The sequence below is a fragment of the Bison bison genome, unplaced genomic scaffold, assembly GCF_000754665.1.
Source record: "Bison bison bison isolate TAMUID 2011002044 unplaced genomic scaffold, Bison_UMD1.0 scf7180017864270, whole genome shotgun sequence".
NCBI classification, from domain to species: domain Eukaryota; kingdom Metazoa; phylum Chordata; class Mammalia; order Artiodactyla; family Bovidae; genus Bison; species Bison bison.
The window spans coordinates 4,213,628-4,229,434 of NW_011494842.1; the positions used below are offsets into that span (position 1 = coordinate 4,213,628).

General features: G+C 40.5%; 1 protein-coding gene across 1 annotated transcript in view; it reads right to left on the minus strand.

Annotated features, from left to right (window-relative positions):
* Positions 1–15,807, minus strand: part of TINAG (tubulointerstitial nephritis antigen) — a 105,013-nt gene that overhangs the window by 75,573 nt on the left and 13,633 nt on the right. The window contains exon 4 of the mRNA XM_010848546.1: positions 6,634–6,748. Coding sequence (XP_010846848.1) covers positions 6,634–6,748 — 115 coding nt within the window. The remainder of the gene's footprint in view (positions 1–6,633; positions 6,749–15,807) is intronic.

Below are 15,807 nucleotides of genomic sequence, written 5' to 3' on the forward strand. Positions count from 1 at the left end.
AGTTGGACTATGAAGAAAGCTGAGTGCCAAAGAATTGATGCTTTTGAACTGTGGTGTTGGAGAAGACTCGTGAGAGTCCCTTGGACTGCAAGGAGATCTAACCAGTCCATTCTAGAGGAGATCAGTCCTGGGTGTTCATTGGAAGGACTGATGCTGAAGCTGAAACTCCAGTACTTCAGCCACCTCATGCGAAGAGTTGACTCATTGGAAAAGACTCTGATGCTGGGAGGGATTGGGGGCAGGAGGAGAAGGGGACAACAGAGAATGAAATAGCTGGATAGCATTACCGACTCGATGAACATGTATTTGGGTGAACTCCGGGAGTTGGCGATAGACAGGGAGGCCTGGCGTGCTGCGATTCATGGGGTCACAAAGAGTCAGACACGACTGAGCGACTGAACTGAACTAAACTGAACTGAATTCATATAGATTAACCAGTTTTTTTTTTTTTTCATATTTATATGATCATGGAACTCTTTGTAGAAGACCTGTTGATAAGCCACTAACTTAGCTAAGAAGACATATTATGGGAACAATGGCTTCAAACAAGCCATGCAGCCAGGAAGCCAGCTAGAGAAGATAAGAGCTTTTCCACGAACCAGGAATGACTCACAGATCACCTTTCCCACTCAAGATAAAGAATATGATAAATCTCAGTTCTCATTCAGGTAATGTGCTCAAGGAAAAGGACCTGTCTTGGGCTGGTGATGCAGGGTTCTCAGAAAAACTATCCCAACTGTTGGTAACTGCCTATCCAGTTAGTACAGTTAGTATGTAACACCATCCTATGTTGAAAATTGTATTTAAAAAATGTGTTGGGGGGGCAGTTATCCAGAAGCAAACACACAGAAAATAATTCATTTCTACTATATTCAGAGTCCATTTGATAACTGGGGGTATTTTGTGTTATATGTAGTCACCAGGCTAAGAATTAACCTATTTTTAAAGCTCTTCCTGTAGCAACCAGTTTAACTCAGTTCATTTGATCCCATGTTATTCACTGAAGTACTTGTTATGTTTCTGATGTTCTACTATTTGACCAGATACCAGGACAATTTCAACACTCAGAAATTTTTTGAAGAGACTTCAGCCTTCAAGCTACTGTACCTTAGAAATGGGAAGCTATTTCCTTGCTGTGTATCATAAGTGGGCAACAGAACTCTTACAGATCAGCCGAATTTTCCTTATTGCCTTCCTGGAACTACTTGGCAACTTTATTACATTAATTCATAGTGCTAGGTAATTTAAATTCTCCCGAAGCACTAATCGTTTTTCATTTAAATATCGCTTTAGTGACTTTTATGCAAACAAATCCCCAGGAGCCAATAAGTGATTTAGAATTAGATTTCCTTTTTCTATGCTATAAACTGTGGCAACCTGGGAAAGAAATGTACCTCATTTCTCCTAGAATATAAAATACTCCAAGTTGCAAGAAAATAGAGCTTCATAAGATATGTTAGAAAGAATTCAGAGAAAATGTATATTACACCTAAATAAATACTTGGCTTAGTGGGCCCTCACTAGAAGCAAGGGAAAAATATTCCTTATAAAGGGGATGAATTTCTTATTTTCCCAAACAATTCTGTCTCTTTTTATCCAGATAAGGACAAAAATGAAAAAGAAAAAAAAAAAGAAAAAGTATCTCTTTATCAACTGATCATATAATTAAGTCACTCAAAGTTATGATAACCTCTAAAGATGTTATAATTTACTGATTGTAGAAAAAAATCCAAAAATATATCTATTGTAGCTGTTCAGTCACTCAGTTGTGTCCGACTCTTTGTGACTCCATGAACTGCAGCATGCCAGGCATCCCTGTCCATCACCATCTCCCAGAGTTTGCTCTAACTCATATTCATTGAATCAGTGATGCCACCCAACCGTCTCATCCTGTCATCCCCTTCTCCTCCTGCCTTCAATATTTCCTAGCATCAGGATCTTTTCTAATGAGTTGGCTCTTCTCATCAGTGACCAAAGTATTGGAGTTTCAACATCAGTCCTTCCAAAGAATATTCAGGATTGATTTCCTTTAGGCTTGACTGGCTTGATCTCCTTAAAGTCTAAGGGACTCTCAAGAGTCTTCTCCAATGCCACAGTTAAAAAGAACCCAATTCTTTGATTTTCAGCTTTCTTTATGGTCCAACTCTCACATGCATACATGACTATTGGAAAAACCATAGCTTTAACTAAAGGGATCCTTGTAGATAAAATAATATCTCAGCTTTTCAGCATACTCTCTAGGTTTGCCATAGCTTTTCTTCCAAGGAGCAAGCGTCTTTTAAATTTCATGCCTGTAGTCAACATCTGCAGTGATTTTGGAGCCTAAGAAAATAAAGTCTATCACTGTTTCCATTTTTTCCCCATCTATTTGCCGTGAAGTAATGGGACCAGATGCCATGATATTAGTTTTCTGAATGTTAAGTTTTAAGACAGCTTTTTCACTCTCCTCTTTCACTTTCATCAAGAGGCTCTTTAGTTCCTCTTCATTTTCTGCCATAAGGATGGCATCATCTGCATATCTGAGGTTATTGATATTTCTCTGGAAAATCTTGATTCCAGTTTGTGCTTCATCCAGCCCAGCATTTGGCATCATGTACTCAGCATATAAGTTAAATAAGCAGGGTGACAATATACAGCCTTGATGTACTCCCTTCCCAATATTGAACCAGTCCGTTGTTCCATGTCTGGTACTAACTGTTGCTTCTTGACCTGCATACAGATTTCTCAGGAGGCAGGTAAGGTGATCTGGTATTCCCATCTCTTTAAGAATTTTTCACAGTTTGTTGTGATCCACACAGTCAAAGGCTTTAGTGCCATCAATGAACCAGAAGTAGGAGTAGTCAATGAATCACATTTGCTGCTTAGAAATATATCTAAGCTGATCATTTCAGAAAGATATCTGGTTCCAAGATTAAAAGCCATTTTGCTATTTTGAACCTGAATGGGTCAAAGTTAACTGATTCTACAGGAACACTCAGTACCATTTGGGGGACAGATCTTTTAAAGTCCTGGCTCTGCCCATGATATGGAACAACTTAGATGTCTATCAACAGATAAATGGATAAAGAAGATATGGTACATGTATATACACAACGGAGTATTAACAGATACAAAAAGGAACAAAATTGGACCATTCATAGTGATGTGGATGAAACTAGAGTCTGTCATACAGAGTGAGGTAAATCAGGAAGAGGAAGATATCGCATATTAATGTATATATTATGGAATCTAGAAAAATGCCACAGCCGAACCTTCTGCAGGGCAAGAACAGAGATAAATACATAGAGGATGCAATTGTGAACACAGTAGAGTGGGGAGTGGCTGAGATGAGCTTAGAGACTAGCATTAACATATATACACTGCTGCAGCTGCTAATTCTCTTCAGTCATGTCCGACTCTGTGCAACCCCACAGACGGCAGCCCACCAGGCTCCCCCATCCCTGGGATTCTCCAGGCAAGAACACTGGAGTGGGTTGCCATTTCCTTCTCCCATGCATGAAAGTGAAAAGTGAAAGGGAAGTCGCTCAGTCGTGTCCGACTCTAGCGACCCCATGAACTGCAGCCTACCAGGCTCCTCCGTCCATGGGATTTTCCAGGCAAGAGTACTGGAGTGGGGTGCCATTGCCTTCTCCAATATATACACTAACATGTATAAAATAGTGGAAAACTGCTTCTTGTACACACAGTGAACTCTGCCCAGAGCTGTGATGACCTAGAGGGGTGAGATGGGAAGGGGAGGGAGGCTCAAGAGGGAAAGAATAAATGTGTACACATAGCTGATTCATGTTGTCGTACAGCAGAAGGTAACACATTGTAAAGCAATTCTACTAGAATAAAAAAATTATAATAGTATAGTTCTGGCTCTGCCATCTAAATAATTCTAGGTGGCTTCTCTCTACTTCCGTGTGACTTAGCCTCTCTCTTTCTCAGTGTTCTTGTTTTTAAAACACAGATAATCACAGTACCCACTACATCAAGCCAAGAATGAGATGAGATAATGTATGCAAGAGCTAATAAGAGTGCTTGGCACACAACTCCTCAGTCCATGGCAGCTATTGTGATCTTTTCGCATACTAGTTATAATTTAGCAGCATCTGCTACCGGAATGTGAATTGGAATAATAACTCAGGGGATTACATCTTTCGAAAGCAAAGCACATTAAACATTTAATGAGAAACTTGTGGATTTACAACTCATCCAACAGCAAACAGCAGCACTGCTTGCTCTCAAATGCTGAGAGCTTCCAGACAGCCAGCAACTGACATCTTCATTGCAGAGTGAAGTGCCAGTTCTTTAGCAGCCTGGACATTTGTTCTTTGGGCTTTTTTTAAATTTAATTTTTATTTTATATTGGAGCATGATTGATTTTCAATGTTGTGTTTGTTTTAGGTATACAGCAAAGTGATTCAGTTTGTCTATATGCAAATATTCATCCTTTTTCAGATCCTTTTTCCATGAAGTTTATTACAGAATACTGAGTAGAGTTCCCTGAGATATAGGGGGTGTGTTATGTTAGTCCCTCAGTCATATCTGACTCTTTGAAACCTCATGAACTGCAGCCCTCCAGGCTCTTCTGTCCATGAAATGCTCCAGGCAAGAATACTGGAGTGGATTATCATTTCCTTCTTCAGGGTATCTTCCTGACCCAGGTACTGTACCTGAATCTCCTGCATTGCAGACAGATTCCCTACTATCTGAGCCACCAGGAAAGCCCCAAGATATACAGCTCTCTTTTGATTATCTATTTTATATACAAGGGCTTCCCAGGGAGCTCCGTGGTAAAGAATCAGCCTGATAGTGCTAGACGCAAGAGATATGGGTGGCAAAGAATCGGACCATACAGGCATACAATGTGTATATGCTAATTCCAAACTCCTAATTTATCCCTCCTTTCCAGCTTTCCCTTTTGGTAAGCATAAGTTTGTTTTTGAAGTAAGTCAGACAGAGAAAGAAAAATATCCTATAATATCACTTATATGTGGAATCTTAAAAAAGAAGTACAAATGCCCTGGGCATTTGTAACAGGCCTTGAATATAATCAGCATCTCAACTGAGAGGTCTGCACGTGGGGTAGTAAAGCTGCAGCTCTAAGTTAGAGGTCTGTGATAACTAGAGATGCAGAAGTCTCTTTATATAAGATGCCGACGATCAGAAGATAACACCTCTCAGTAACGAAAGGGAAAACTAAGTCAGCAGTACAGAGCACGAAGGTGTTAGGAAACATGGCAATTTCATGAAGGAGTTTGCCAGCTTGTCAGGCAAAGTTTGAAGGTGTTCTTTAAATGAAAAATGTGAGGATTTTTGAAGATAAACTTTATTAATCATCAAAGCATACTCATCTGCAGTTACTGGCATTTATTTTTTTAATTTCATAATGGAGAGTCCAAGGGAGCCAACAAAACTCTGTTTTGATGAATTCACAAAATAACTAAGTTTACTTAAAAAAAGATAAATGAGGACAAATAATGATTTGCTTAAGCACTGAGTCACTGGAAAGTCAATTATCAGAAACATGAATTTCTCTGAAATGATTAGCAGTGTAAATGGACACACAACCATTCTTGAAGAGACTATATCTCATTGATATTAGTGAACTTTCAAAGTCCACATGAAAATTTTGAGGGCAGTAACGACCATTTTGGAGAAAGGTGTTTGTTTTTTAATGACAAAATTATCTCAGAATGCTCAAAACTCACTCTTTCAGTTATTTTAAATGATTTTATTTGCGAAGCAGAAATAGAGACAGAGACATAGAAAACAAACGTATGGACACCAAGAGGGGAAAGGGGGTTGAACGGGAGGAATTGGGAGATGGAGACTGACGTATGCACTATTGATACTATGTGTGGACAGATAACTGATGAGAACCTACTGTATAGCAGAGTGAACTCCACTCAATGCTCTGTGTGACCTAAACGGGAAGGAAATCCAAAAAAGAGGGGATATATGTAAATGTGGGCTTCCCCCGTGTCTCAGTGGTAAAGAATTCACCTGCAATACAGGAGACACAGGAGACGTGGATTTGATCTCTGGGCCAGGAAGTTTCCCTGGAAGAGGAAATGGCAACACATTTCAATGTTCTCAACTCCAATCCTCTCGCCTGAAAAATCTCATGGACAGTGGAGCCTGGTGGGCTACAGTCCAAAGGGTCACAAAAAGTCAGACACCTCTGAATGCCTGAGTATATGTATAATTACAGCTGATTCACTTTGCTGTATAGTAGAAACTAACACCGGAGAAGGCAATGGCACCCCACTCCAGTACTCTTGCCTGGAAAATCCCATGGACAGAGGAGCCTGGTGGGTTGTGGTCCATGGGGTCGCTAGGAGTCGGACACGACTGAGAGACTTCACTTTCACTTTTCACTTTCATGCATTGGAGAAGGAAATGGCAACCCACTCCAGTGTTCTTGCCTGAGAGTCCCGGGAGCCTGGTGGGCTGCTGTCTCTGGGGTCGCACAGAGTCGGACACGACTGAAGTGACTTAGCAGTAGCAGTAGCAGTAGAAACTAACACAATATTGTAAGCCAACTATACTCCAATAAAAGTTAATTTTAAAAATTGCTTTAAATGCACCTATGAACACACTTATATAAACACACATATACATGAATCAAACTGAGCAAATACTTACGGTCACTTCATTCATGCTCAGAAGCAAGGGGCTGGGTGGTAAGGTGCCAAGGCGGTATTTGAAACCCTCCTCTAATGTCATTCCCCAGAACTGGCTATAGTTCTGGGCTGTCCATCTGCCTTACAAATGAAAGAAAAAAAATAGGTACAGGTTATATGATGTCACTTTCATCAATATAGGTTCATGTGACAAAATTGGAACCATTACTGAAACCTAGGTATTTGTTATATTAATGATGCATTATTGATCACTCTAATATGGAAGCATATCACTCTTCTTAAATTAGGTCTATGTCAATGATTTAAATACCTCATTTGAGGAAACTAAGGTTGTATCAACACAGACTAAATTTAAGAATATGGAATCGCTACTTACAGTGAAGTGATTTTAGTAAAAGGCCAATATAGGTAGTTTCTTTTAAAAATCATTAAATGCATTTTAGAAAGAAGCTTGAATGTTCAGGAATGTGTTTAAAGGTTAAATAAGGTAATGTTTTATTTATAATTTAGATGTGAAAAGAAGTTGACTGTATAAAAAGAAGTATCCATGAAAAATTAAAGACAAAATAGTTACAGTTAAAAAGATTACAGCAATGCTAATTAATTTTATTGAAATATTTAAATATTGCAGCCATGAAATTAAAAGACGCTTACTCCTTGGAAGGAAAGTTATGACCAACCTAGATAGCATATTCAAAAGCAGAGACATTACTTTGCCAACAAAGGTCCGTCTAGTCAAGGCTATGGTTTTTCCTGTGGTCATGTATGGATGTGAGAGTTGGACTGTGAAGAAAGCTGAGCGCCAAATAATTGATGCTTTTGAACTGTGGTGTTGGAGAAGACTCTTGAGAGTCCCTTGGACTGCAAGAAGATCCAACCAGTCCATTCTGAAGGAGATCAGCCCTGGGATTTCTTTGGAAGGAATGACGTGAAAGCTGAAACTCCAGTACTTTGGCCACCTTATGCTAAGAGTTGACTCATTGGAAAAGACTCTGATGCTGGGAGGGATTGGGGGAAGGAGGAGAAGGGGATGACAGAGGATGAGATGGCTGGATGGCATCACTGACTCGATGGACGTGAGTCTGAGTGAACTCCGGGTGTTGGTGATGGACAGGGAGGCCTGGTGTGCTGCAATTCATGGGGTCGCAAAGAGTCGGACACGACTGAGCGACTGATCTGATCTGATCTGATCTGATTACATATAAATGAGTTAATTTGTGTTAAGTGCCCAATAATCTTAGTCATTATTAACAATAATATGAATTCAATTGATGTAAAATTAGATAACAAAAAAGCACATAATTTTCTAGAAACATATTTCATGCCTTACATAGAGAAGGAAGCTTTGTTTTCAAAATCTTATGTTGATATTTGAAGAAAATTCCTTAAGAGATGATAGGAGATGACACATGAAAAAAGATGAAAAGTAATTTAATCAATTTTGATTAATTTAATCAGAAAAAGATGAAAATAATTTAATCAATGTTGTTTGAATTAGCTACAACTTAAGGACAATATATTTTCAGTACTTAAGTCAAAACTAAACTTTATCCTATTGTGTTTATTACCAAAATTGCTTATAATGGGAAAGGGTCTAAGGAATGATTCAAGATACAACTTAATCTTCAATAATATGCCTGACAAGTTAATGCTTTCCTTTTATAAGATCTGTTAGTTCATAAAACCTTAAGTAACTTTAAGCCACAATTTTTAAATATAATGTCCATCATCCCAGGAATTTCAATAATGAAATTTCTGAATATATTAGATACTGCAGCCTTTATTTAAGAGACTACCAGGACCAGCCTTAGGCAAAATCATGATGTCAGTAAAGTATGTTTTTGGTGCTCTACACTAGTAGTCTTCAGACAATGAGATATTTGTGGGTCTTTTAATTAACCATTCAATTTAATAAACAGGGATCAATTTTAAAAGATAGAATATGGGGAAAACAACAGGAAATATTAGAGTTTATCAGACAGAATGAGAGTAGGTACTGTTTCTATACATTTAAGTATATGTATGGGTGCACACAAACACGTGTGTGTGTGTGTGTGTGTGTTGTTTAGTCACTAAGTCGTGTCTGATTCTTTTGTGACCCCATGGACTGTAGCCACCAGGCTCCTCTGCCCTCGGGATTTCCCAGCAACAGTACTGGAGGGGGTGGCCATTTCCTTCTCCAGGTTATCTTCCCAACCCAGGAATCAAACCCTCATTTCCTGCATTGGCAGGCAGATTCTTTACCGCTGAACCTCCAGGGAACTCTGTATATTATATATCTTTCTTTAAAAAGAAATTTAAATATTGAAGAAATATTTAAAATATTTTTACACATATATTTTCTAAAAAAAAATAAATTTCTATTATGGTTTATTCCAGGATATTGAATCTATTTCCCTGTGCTACACAGTAGAACTGTGTTGTTATCCATTCTATATGTAACAGTTTGCATCTACTAACTCCAAACTCCCAATCTATCTCTCCCCTACCCTGCCTCCTGCTTGGTGATCACAAATCTGTTTTCTATGTCTGTCATCACTTTCCAAGTTAGCATTTACTGAATCTTCTTAATTTATCAATCATATTCTCCAATAAATACTGGGAACATAGAAATAAATAAACTTTTCAACCGTCAAAAATCTCATACCCTAAAAAAATGACAAAGAGAGAAATGACTTCAGTTTGTGTTATTTATTAGCAGTAGGTCAAACCCTGATCAGAGTAGAGAATTGAAACATAACTCTGCCTGAAGCAGTTAGAACAATTTTTTACAGACACTGACTTTTCAGTGCTCATTCTAGAAGAATGAGAATGAGTTAGGTAGCCAGATGTGGGGGAAGATAGAATTTATTCTAAACAAAGGCAACTCTGGAGCAAAGCATATTTGAAATTGGGAAGCACATTTAGCGAAGAGGAGATATGTAATGCTTAAACTATGACAGAGACCAGAAAGACAGGCTGGAAAGAGTGTAAATGATGAGGCGGTAAAGCATTTGGGCCAAATTGTCATTTATGCAGAGGAGCGTAATTATATTCTAAATCAATGGAGTGTCATTGAAGAGTTTTCAAGAACAAGAGTAACAGAAGCAAAGCTTTGTTTTAGAAGGATAGCCATGAGAGTGTAAAGGATTGGTTTGAGGTTTCATTAGGCTGGAAACAAAAGAAAAACTCAGATCACTTCAAACTAGGCTTGATCAAGAAATGCACTAGAATATAGCATAGAAATATAGGAAACAAATTTCTAAAATAAGCTTTGTGAGAAAAATAAGAGCCTAGTGGCTGAGAGTGAAGAGGGGAAAAGCCTGAAACTAACTTTGGATATTCTGGCTTAGTTGACAAGGTAGAGGGAGCTGCCAGTAACCAAGGATAAGTCAAGGGCTAATCTTTTTAGTTTGGGGTATTTTTGATTTGACACATCATTGAGAAATCAGGACCAACTTATTCAATAGACTAGACATTGAGTTCATAATAAAAAATCAGGTTTAGGGATACCATAGATTAAAAATGGGCACAAATTCTTCTCCACTTCTTCCCATTAAGAAATGGAGTTCATTTCTCCAACTGTTGCAAGTGAGCTGGCCTGGTGACTTGCTCTGCTCAGTAGAAAGCAGTGAAACTGCTTGAAAATTTCAAGCCTCAGCCTCCGAAGGGGCCATTTCTAGCCTCCACTCATGTCCTACTTGAACACTGTCATTATATGAAGAAGCCAAGGCTGTCCTCCCGGACACATGTGGGCCCCCAACAACCAGCACCAACCACCAGCCATGGGAGTGAGGCCACCTAGACAGTGCAGCCCGGCTAAGGCTCCAGATATCTGTGGACACATGAGTAACCCAAGGAAAGATCAGGAAAAGAGCCTCAGCTAAGCCCATCCTGTATTGCTGATGTGAACATAAAAATAAAGCCATGGGTGTACATGTGTTCCCCCCCCCGAACCCCTCTCCCACCTCCCTCCCTACCCCATCCCTCAGGATCATCCCAGTGCTCTGGCCCTGAGCACCCTGTCTCATGCATCAAACCTGGACTGGTGATCTATTTCACTTATGATAGTATACATGTTTCAATGCTATTCTCTCAAATCATCCCACCCTCGCCTTCTCCCACAGAGTCCAAAAATCTGTTCTTTACATCTGTGTCTCTTTTGCTGTCTCGCATATAGGGTCATTGTTACCATATTTCTGAATTCCATATATATGTGTTAATATACTGTATTGGTGTTTTTCTTTCTAACTTAATTCACTCTGTATGATAGGCTTCATACAATTCATTAGAATTGATTCAAATGCATTCTTTTTAATAGCTGAATAATATTCCATTATGTATATGAACCACAGTTTTCTTATCCATTCATCTGCCAATGGATATCTAGGTTGCTTCCCTGTCAATGTATGGCAAAACCACTACAATATTGTAAAGTAATTAGCCTCCAATTAAAATAAATTAATTAATTTAATAAAAAAAGAAAATAAATAAATAAAGCTTGTGCATCTGTTTGAGTTTCCTGAGCCATACAGCAAATTCCCATTGGCTATCTATTTTACATACGGTAATGTAAGGTAAGTTTCCATGTTACCGTATCAACCTAGAGGGGTGGGATGGGGAAGGAGATGGGAGGGAGTTTCAAAAGGGAGGAGATGTATGTATACCTATGGCTGATTCATGTTAAGGTTTGACAGAAAACAGTAAAATTCTGTAAAGCAATTATCCTTCAATAAAAAATAAACTAATTTAAAAAAAAAGATCCCACTTGCTGCAAGGTGCAGCCAAAATAAAGAGAACTTTTAATAAATAAATAAAATTTGTGGTTTTAAGCTACTAAATTCCGAAGTGATTTTGTTACATAACATCAGATAACTGAGACTGTCTCTTTCTCCCCTCGTTCCACTACCTTGCTGGTGATCACTTGCGCTACGAATTTAGGATTTATAACAGCCCTATCATTAGAAACCCTTCTACAAAGCTATGGCATGTGGGCTCCTCAGCTGAATTGTAAATTCCTCCAAGACATTATTTATTTGTATCCTCAGCAGTGCCAAAAGGGAAACACATGTTTTGTTAATATTAATTGCACGAAAATGTAATACAAGGAACACATAGGCACCAAAGTAGGTTATGCAGAATGAATAAAGGCTTGGATCTCAATACTACCAAGATGACAGGAATAAACGCTTTAAAGCAAAGGCTGCATATATTTCCATGTAGGTTATTTTTACAAGAGCCTAAAATAGACATTGAATGATATAAAATGATTTCATTTTCACACAATGAAAGCAACTTGAACATCAGAAACAGTAAATATCTGAGAATTAGAACTTTCTTTTAAATTCAAGGACTTTCTACACTCTGTCTTTTCTTCCCCGGTAAATAATTTTAGTGTTAGTCCTTTTCTTCATCACTCATCTCTTTTACTTAACTCTTTCGGGCAGAGAGCAAATTGGCCAAGATGGTGTGTTCAGGCTCCCTCTCCCCATGTTTTGTAAACAATGAGTACGTAACAGCAGAGATCATTTATAGCACTGCACATGCCTGTCACGAGGTGCTCACTTGGTCACAGGTTGTGTGCAGTACACATATATGTGAGCTCCACCCATAAAGTCGGGGTTTTACTGTGATGTCATGGCTGTGTCTGTTGGATCAGTCACGAGAGGAGAGAATCGTATGGCTGCTGCATCAGCCAAGAGAGAATGCTGCTATGGCTTCTAACCCAGCCAAGAGAGAGGCTGTATTAGAGCTGCTGTGCCAGCCAGCAGAGAATAAATGTGCCTCCAGTTCCTGTGGCCCCTCAAGTCTCCTTCCAGCCTCTTAGCTCACAGCTTGCCTCCCCTGGGTTCAAAGAACAGTGTCCACAGTGGGATACAGCAAGACAATTGGTGCCACAAACAGGATGATCAGCAATACAATTGGCATAGTTGGCAGGATATCCAGCAGGTAGGGGAGCCTGAGGCTCCACTAGATGGAGGAAGCCAGTGGCCACCAGATAGCATGTGGTACTGGTGGCCTCTGTTCTCTTAACATGGGCTCCAGTTGGAAGACTGGGAAGTGGTGGATGGTTCACTGGATAGTATTGAAAAGGCATTACAGGCAATGAGTTCTCATTTGCCCAACAAGGCAGCACGAACTGCCTGGCACCGTGGGGTGGGTTTTCCTGACTGCCCTGAAGGCGAATATTGATAGTGCTGTCTGTGATGCCATGCCGGTGTGCAATGTTCAGAGACTCTTGGAAGAACTAGAGCAGCATATATTGGTGTTAAAGCGAGAACCCCGTGGCCCTGAAGAACCCAGCATCTCTGACAGTGAGGCGGTAAGTGACAGTGAGGATGAACGTTATGAGCCCGTGGGTCCCCGCTTGGCAGTGAGGCCCGTTGTGCAGCAGAAAGTGAAGCATGAGCAGCGTAAGGCCAAGGAGTGGGGCTTCGTCAAGGGACCCCAGTGTGACTGAGTTCATGACATATACTCAGGTGGAGTTGGTCAACCTGGGTAAGCAGTTTCAGCAAACGCACAGGAAACACTTGGAGGCATGGCTTTTGTGACTTTGGGACACAGGGTGGGCCCCGCACCTGAGAGGTTTTGCAGGTCCTTACTGAGAGAAGCCCTGGAGAAGGAAATGGCAACCCCACTCCAGTGTTCTTGCCTGGAGAATCCCAAGGACGGAGGAGCCTACAGGCTACAGTCCGTGGGGTTGCAAAGAGTCGGACACAACTGAGCGACTTCACCTCACTTCACTGAGAGAAGTAGAGAGACGGCATGCAGGACGCCATTTTGAAAGTGCCAAGAGCCCACAGGTGGCCCGAGCTAGCAGGGGTCCCAACTGGGTTATGCAGATGCAAATGTGGCCTAATTTATGGGGAGGGTACTGTAAAGGCCGTGTCCTCAGATTCAGAAAAGTGTAATCACGTGGGTGGACTGTGAACAGGGACCACAAAACACCCCTTCCTTGCGGGGTGGGCCTGGTGCCTGTCGGGGGTTTTGTGTGTCCTTAATAAAAATTCCGCAGGAAGGGAGTTGCCCCTGTGGAGGCTTTCCTCCAATCTCACAAGGACAGACAGTGGACTGGACTTGGCCATGAAAGATAAAGGCACTCCACGTGCAGTGGGTGACTCTTCTAGCACCATGAGGGCAAGGACTGGAACAGGAGTCCCGAGTGATACCTGGTGTTCGGTTTTGCTATGTATTGGGGATGTAACTGCTGTTGTAGCTACTGCTGTTGCAAGATGTAAATCCAAGGGTCAGTGTTACTGGCCAAGGGAATATCACAGATGGATGGCACACAGAATGTGAGCGAGAGACCCTGAAGGGGTGGAGTGTGAGGAGAGAGCAAATTGGCCAAGATGGTGTGTCCAGGCTCTCTTGCCCCACATTTTGTAAATAATGACTGTGTAACAGCTGAAATCATTTATAGCACTGCACATGTGCGTCATGAGGTACTCAGTTGGTCACGAGTCGTGTGTGGTATGCATATATGTGAGCTCCACCCATAAAGTAGGGGAAGTTACTGCTGCCTCGCGGCTGTGTCCATTGGGTCAGTCACAAGAGTAGAGAACTGCAGTACATCCGCTGAGCCAGCCAAGAGAGGGGCTATGTTATGGCTGCTGTGCCCACCAGGAGAGAATAAACGTGTCTGAAGTTCCTAGGGCTCCTCGAGTCTCTTTCCAGCCTCTTAGCTTGTGCCTTGCCTACCCTAGGTTCAACGAACAGTGTGCACAGTGGGATACAGCGAGACAATTGGTGCCACAAGCAGGGCAATTGGTGATACACCTCTTTTTTCCCTTTTGTCTGTGTATATTTTCTTTCCCTGCAATTTTATTTCGCCTTTTTTTTTTTTTTTTTTTTTGAGTCATCTATGTTTGCTACTAAAAGGTAAAGCCCATGCCTCTGATATGGTCCTAGAGTACTCTCAACAGTAAATGAATGATGGGAAAATGCTTCCTTCCAAGGGAGACAGCATTCCCAACAGATCTAGACTCTTACATGACTTTCTCTCCACATTGCTTTAAGCGGTGGTTTCTCTTGGGTTCTGTGACAGCAGAAAGGTTGGCTGCTTATCTTGGCTTCCTGAAAGTGTGTGCTTGCTAGGTCAAGCATTTGAATCCTTTTAGGAACCTGATTCAGATAATCTCTCATGATGACACATATTCTCATGTTCTTTTAATAATTTAAATATCACTTAGCCACGGAAAAGAATTGATTTTCCCTAGAAATACTTAAAATGTCATCATATTATCACCTAAAATATTGGTGAAACACACACACAGAGGAGTTTAAAATGGTTTGAGAATATTAACATCAACAAATGTGACTTCTGGCTTTCACGTCTTCCAAGAAAATACTCAGGGTACGTTGAAAATTCGTGCTCCATTGTGCTGGGAAACATACAGCTTAAGTGTGGAGAGAAATGATATTTTTACTTTTTAAAAATTCATTTGAGGATGACTTCACTTTTATAGTTGCTAGACAATAGATCTTTTCAAGTGAAATCTTTTCCTGAAGGTGGAAAATGTTATCAAGGGTAGAGAAATCCTGAGGCAGAAACCATCCCACCATCCCTCTTCCTTTCAGTTCTGTAAAAAAACCCAGTGTTGGCATCTTCTCCTTATTCCTTCTATGAAGTGGCAAAGTGACTTTGCTAATCTATCAGAGCATCAAACAGTTATTTTAAGTGTCAATCAGCCCAAGTTTTTGTTTATTAGCAAAGTAAAATGGCCTGACCTTTTGACTCAACTATGAGTGAAATTGTCTAGATATCAGTCATCTCAGTGAAACTGTCTAGATGGACTGGTCTTTTGGGGAATCCTCAAGGTAAAATAATACTCTCTGAAGGTAAGATTCTGCACAGGATAGCTTGAGCTTGTGATTGGCTGCTGCTGCTACTAAGTCGCTTTAGTCGTGTCCAACTCTGTGCGACCCCATAGACGGCAGCCCACCAGGCTCCCCCGTCCCTGAGATTCTCCAGGCTAGAACACTGGAGTGGGTTGCCATTTCCTTCTCCAATGCATGAAAGTGAAAAGTGAAAGTGTGATTGGCTAGGTCAGGACAAATGTGGAAGGAAAGAAAATAAACATGAACGAATCAGTTTGCTACTTCCTGATTCTGTCTGACTACTTATTTAAACTAAATTTCCTCCTACACCCCTCACTCATACCATGACAGTGCTCCTTCCTGAATAATTTAAGACCAT